Source organism: Amphiprion ocellaris, chromosome 16 (genome assembly GCF_022539595.1).
Source record: "Amphiprion ocellaris isolate individual 3 ecotype Okinawa chromosome 16, ASM2253959v1, whole genome shotgun sequence".
In the NCBI taxonomy this organism is placed as follows: domain Eukaryota; kingdom Metazoa; phylum Chordata; class Actinopteri; family Pomacentridae; genus Amphiprion; species Amphiprion ocellaris.
The window spans coordinates 2,914,285-2,920,311 of record NC_072781.1 but is presented as its reverse complement, the minus strand read 5'-3'; the positions used below and the strand labels follow the sequence as shown (position 1 = coordinate 2,920,311).

Genomic DNA, 6,027 nt, shown 5'->3' with positions numbered 1-6,027 from the left:
AAGGACAGATGATGTTTGCTTTGTTTTATGGCGCGTAATAATCTTCAGTTGACCTTAAAAGGTTATGAAAATCAGATCAATCTGCTGCTCCTTCCTGTTGACTTGTGGTGCGAGTCACGGCGATAACGGTTATCAGACGAGCTGCATGTGAGCGGATTGCAGCGACAAAGTGCAACTTTCAGACGCTCACAATCGCTGAGTCAAAAAGAGTCTCAGTACAAACAGGTCGAACATCTAAACGCAAAACTAAAGTACAGCAGATTTAATACAATCACTTAAAAAAAATAAAAATTGTAAGTGTTTACCATGAACATGAAAGACTGGATTCCTTCCTAGATTTTCAAACTTCAAAGTCTCTAAAAGGATTTACAGTCGCAACATTCAAAAACTTTAAAAATATTTAAAATAGCGGCAAATATCTGCAAGATATAGATTTTTATTAGCAGTTTAAAATAAAGCAAAACTAACTTTATGGTCACAATTTACGAAGGAAAATATTGTAAATATTACTTTTTTCATGTAGGTATTATTTACAAATTTGGCCTTTTTTTTCCTGTATTTTCATTTATTAATATTTTTATTATTTATAATTTTTATTTTTTATTTTTTTACAGGTAACATCTAAATTTAGTTTTTTTCTATGATTTTACAAATTATCTGTAATTGAACAAACTAACAAAACAAATTGACCAATTTCTTTGGTTTGCAGTGTCTCAGAAAGACATGCTAAACGACAGACGTACAAACAAATGACAAACAGTCTGAACAGACAAATAAAAGCCAGAAAATGAGCACAAATAGACACAAAAAAACCCACAATCAATGAAAATTAACTGCAATAGGACACAAAAAGCAGCAAAATGATTGGAAAAAGAACTGTGTAAAAAGAAATGACAAATAGAAGGAAAAATACTGCAAAGAACCTTACTAATACAATTTTTATGTGGTATTATAATTTTGACCTTTTTTTTCTGTATTTTTAGTTTTTAATAATGTTTTTTACAGTTAACATGTAAATTAATTTTTTCTATGACTTTACAAACCATCTGTAACTGAAAGAACGTAACAAATTGATCAATTTTTGTGTTTTTCAGTGTCTCAGTATGTATAATTATAATATCATTTATAATAAAATATATAAACATGAGATACTTCAGGTAATTTCACAGTTTTTACACAGGCTTTATAAATATGATGATAAAGCGTGATCCCATGTAAAATTAAGGTCAAAAAATGTATTAAAAATATATTTTTTAGTATACATATTGTCATATTTTATCTTTTTGGGTTTTTTTTCCTATGGGGCACCATGATGATATTTTGCCATTTTAAAAGAATATGAACCTGTTGTAAAGTTACATAATTTTGCCCCAATTTCCCCAAACAATCTGTATAATTCCCCTAAAGTTTCCCCTCATGGAATACACTTCTACATTTGATATAATTAAAGCTTTTGAAGATTTTCTAACAACTGGGGAGAGTGATGTCCTCAACTTGAAAGTGTTTTTTGTTAATGAGCTCTGAAATGAGGACCCACAGATCAGGAGTAGCATTTTAAGAAGTTTTTATCCAAAGAAGCTGCACTGAATGTGGGGAAATTACAATCCGGCTGACGTTTGGCGTCATTTTCTGCGAGAGAGGGGAATAAATTACAGATTTGTTTCATGCAGGGAGTGAGAACAGGCTTTTGAGGACATTTCAGGGCGGCTTCTCCGTCGACACAGATCAACATTTTCTATTTTTACATCATAAAGACAGTCTCTGCGTCGTCTCGTTAACTCGACCACGTCTTGGTGATTCTCAGATGACTCAGGTGATCTGTGATGTGCTTGTGTTCGGGAAAATTCGCAAACTTGGCGTCCTTGATCTTGATCCAGGCCTCGGCGCGGCGCTCGGCAGCGTGGCCGTGCTCCTGCTCCACCGTCATGTACGGCCGGCTGATCCAGTATTCGTTTTCGGCCTCGCGCTCCAGATTCTTCAGCGTGTTGCGCTTCATCTGCCACGTAATCTGCCGCGGTCGCCGGTACTTTCCGATCCACTGCTTCCCGGGGATGCCTTTCCGTAGCAGGGCGAGGGTGAGGAACATGGTGTAGGGTTATATCTGGAGAGGCAAAGACAGATTAAATTAGAGTGGAGACAACTGTAATGACGATTCGTGCCAGAAATAGCTCCTCAGTGCAGGTAAAGAGGGGCTTCAAGCAGACAAACAACCAAGAAAGAGCTTAACAAGAGATCAACAGGAAGAGTTGTTTTTGTTTTCAAAACTTCAGGAATTTCTGAAACGTGGGAAATGATCTGGTCAGAGCCATGATTTGTTTTTTGAAGGTGGTGGTGGTGGTTGGTTTTATACTGAAAATGCAGCAGTCAACAGCTGTTTTAATGGATGTTCATGGCTGTTTCTATCACATTAGAGACATCCAGCATGTTCTGTGTTTGATGTGTGTTCAGAGTTTCAGTTTAGGAATCTGCAAACACAATGCAAGGATATGTGTAGCGTACAAAATTCTCCTCTAAGCAGTGATTTCACAGCTTTACTTCTAACTGACCGTATATAAGCTGTCAGGACATAGCAGAAGTTTGTTTTCTGCCCCTGGCTGCACACACATAAAGGAGAAATCCCTCAGTCACTATAACAAACAGCAGCAGCAGCTGTCTGACTTAAAACAGGAAAAACACAGGTAATACCACTAATAATTGCTATGAGACATTCTAATGTTCCAGTGAGCGCACGGTGAGACAACAAGCATCAAACAAGACCTGAAACTCAACGCCTCAAAGAGTCTACAGTGATTTTCTATAGACTTTGCAGCGTAACTTAAACCCTGCTATCAAGCTGACTGAACACTGAAGAGCCTTAAATTTTACTGATAAAAATAATGTTATTTATTTTCCTTTATTGGGGTAAACAGTTGAAAAAACAACAAAAGACACAAACAAGGATGATCCTGAACCAAAGTGGGCAAAAAAAGGGAAACATTATTCCAACTTGGGCTTGTTCACACATTATTAATGTCACAGAAACCGCCTAAATTAGCTTCGTTTGCGATATTACGTATTTATAGCTTCACCTTTCATTAGGATGTGAAAGAAGACAAAGGCAAATAGCAGTAAAGTAACTATAAGATGAGCTGAAAAGATTGTGTTTGTGTTAATATTTGGGTTTATTTTGATGTAATTGCCAGCCATAGGACATTTGCTGCTATTAATCCAGTTGGCATATCTTTGCTGTTCTCTACTAGGGCTGCATTCTTACAATTAGTTGCTTGATAAATCAGTTAGTTGTTTGGTCACTAAAATGTCAGAAAACTGTGAAAAATGTTGATCAGTGTTTCTGAAAAGCCAAGATTACGCATCAAACCCACAGTCCAAAAGACAGTCTTTTTACTGTCAGAGAGGAAAATATGAAAATATTCACATTTAACAAACTGTAATCAGACTTTTTTTTCCATTTTTATCTTGGAAAAAAAGGAAAACCCAAATCAATTAATTTAATAGAGGACAACTAAACTATTTTTGATTACTTGCTGCAGCTCTGTTCTCTAGAGGTAAAATAAAATCACATGAATGCGGCACTAAACAGAAAAAGAAATGAAGTTAATAATTCACCTCCATTTTGTCAGCCTCAGCCACATTAAATAAACATCACCAAAAGAGGAAATCCACAGTGAAATATGATCATAAACCCTTGACATGTCATAAACCTTCACCGTTTACTACAGCCAAAGAGGAATCTGACCCATTTGTTAATCAGTGTGTGATACTACTTCAGACTCTTTTAGTTTGGTTGTAGAAATCGTGCTGGCAGGAAATTAGCTAACATGCATAAGACAAAACACAACCCTCCAAACAGCTACCTAAAAAGGAAAGAAACTATGTGACGTCTGCTAATCTGGGTTTCTATCGTGAGTTTGTGAATGCAGCAGTTGATGATTTACTAAATGTTGACCCATGATACACTAATGAGTCATACACTGATAAATTTACAGCAGTGGATGACGATGACGACACACAACAACACTTTTGTTCTCCAGAGATTGCTGGGTTACAACAGAAAAGGGTCAACAGTAAAAACTGTGCAGAATACACACCTGTAAAAGTTTTACGTACAGTAAAGAGTAAACACCTGTACAACATTAATTAAATCTCAATAACTGCACTACTTCCATTCTCTAGAGTATTTTCTCTTATGAAAAATGCAAAAATGAATACTCTACTAAGACACTGGAATTTTCCTAGTGTCTCTCCTGGTTGTGAGACTTCACATAGATAGAAAAGATCTCAGGAAGATCAGTGGCCAACTAAAAACCCTTTACATCAATAGAATGAGCCATAATACCACTAATCAGAGCCATAACAGCCCTCTTCCAAAAAGGAAGACAGACAGGCATACACTCAATATTTATGGACAGCACTTAAGTTTAAAACTTGTTTGCTGTTTGGTACAAAACTGCAAGACTAAACTTTGCAAAAAGACATAAAGCCTAATAAATATTGGAGCACATCATTAACATTAAAGGTTAGTTTATTCTCAGAAAAATCTTGCTGTAAAATACTATACTATAAAATTAAAAAAAAAACACTTCTAATTTTATAATCTATAGAATATTAAATGCAATTAAAATTCAATATACAGTATTTACACATTTCAAGACAGGGTGATTTAAAGTGACTTTGACAGGTAGTAGGAAAAAAGTTTTATCGAACTACCAAGGGTGCACGGACATTCTATAATAATCACATTGGTCCTAATGTGATTATCACTGTGACTGTAGTTGACAGATGCAACCTGCATGATGTTCTGTGATGTATTCAGCTGACAGCTGCAAAGAAATACCTCAATAAGGGGAAAGACAGTCATTTTTCCTTCACAAAAACAATCACCTGGATGAGATTCTGGCCTGACTGTCTGCTGATAATGAACAAACAAACAGACGTGGACATATAAAAGTTTGATAAAAGAAGATTTAAATCTTAGTAATGAAAGCTTTGCTGACTTTTGTTGCATTGAGTTCCTACTGATGCTGAATCATTTGACATTTCAGTCACATTGCACAGAGGTGTAGTCACTTCTGTTGTGTCCTGTAAATGTCTCATCATGTAAAGCACAGCTGCAGCTACTGGACGGTGTCTGTTGGATCAATTAGCAGAAGCTAGAAGATGTAAATGATCGGAACGAGTGTAGTGGACACAAACGCAACACTTCTGATGTTTGAGGATGACTACATTGTTAGAAATAATGGTATTCCCTCCCAAACACACCAGCAAATTGTCATTCAAAGCAAGTCCGCATGCAATGTGATGCTAGCTTAGCTTAGCCTGACGTTACACACCAAGGGCAGCTTAAATAAACGGAACTATTTCATACTGACAGCAGAAATAAAATCAGAAGCCACATGTTTGTTCTTTATCTCACCTTCTAAGTGCGTTAGAGACCGCTGACGAGATGAAAACACTCCTGGAGTTTGCTTACAATTACGAAAAGTCAATGTGAGCGGCAGCTAGCTACAAGGGTCACCAGCTTCGTTTCCGGGGTAGCTACGGTGCCCGAGAAGGCTCAACCGCATAAAAAAGTCGCACTCTAACAAAACCCAGAAACTGCCAAAAATAAACCATATTATTGTAATTGTATCGTTTAAAAAACTTTATATTGCGGCACGTAATTTATTTTCTCCACATTTTGTTGTTGAGACGAGGCTCTTATGTGAGGGTGCATTGTAAAAACAGGGAGGAGTACTACAGATCACGAAGCAGTTTGTTGCATAATTAGATATTTATTATTATATTTAACAACAAATGAATGTATAATCAACATTAATGTAGAACTTTAAAAATATTAATGGATATATAAACTTTTTGTAGTTTAAAATTCCCTATAATTTCGAGAGAATCTGCTGTGGTGTCAAAAGAGACAGATTAAGTTATCAGGTGATGTCGTGCTAAAGTTTTTTTTTTTTTTCTTTTTTTTTTTAAATGATTCAGTTGTTGCGCAAATCTACGCAGCAGCAAAAAGGGGAAGCAAAAGCAGAC

The 6,027-nt window shown here is 36.1% G+C and overlaps 1 protein-coding gene across 1 annotated transcript; it reads right to left on the bottom strand.

The window, feature by feature from the left end:
* Nucleotides 1-1,547: 1,547 nt before the first annotated feature.
* Nucleotides 1,548-5,571, bottom strand: mrpl57 (mitochondrial ribosomal protein L57). Its single transcript, XM_023287522.2, has 2 exons — nt 5,414-5,571; nt 1,548-2,101 (listed from the first exon to the last, which is right to left on the bottom strand). The coding sequence occupies exon 2, from the start codon at nt 2,084-2,086 to the stop codon at nt 1,775-1,777; it is 312 nt and encodes a 103-aa protein (XP_023143290.1). The 5' UTR covers nt 2,087-2,101; nt 5,414-5,571; the 3' UTR covers nt 1,548-1,774.
* Nucleotides 5,572-6,027: the final 456 nt, after the last annotated feature.

Coding starts and splice junctions, on each gene's coding strand:
- mrpl57 (XM_023287522.2), bottom strand. CDS start 2,086: ATGTTCCTCACCCTCGCCCTGCTACGGAAAGGCATCCCCGGGAAGCAG.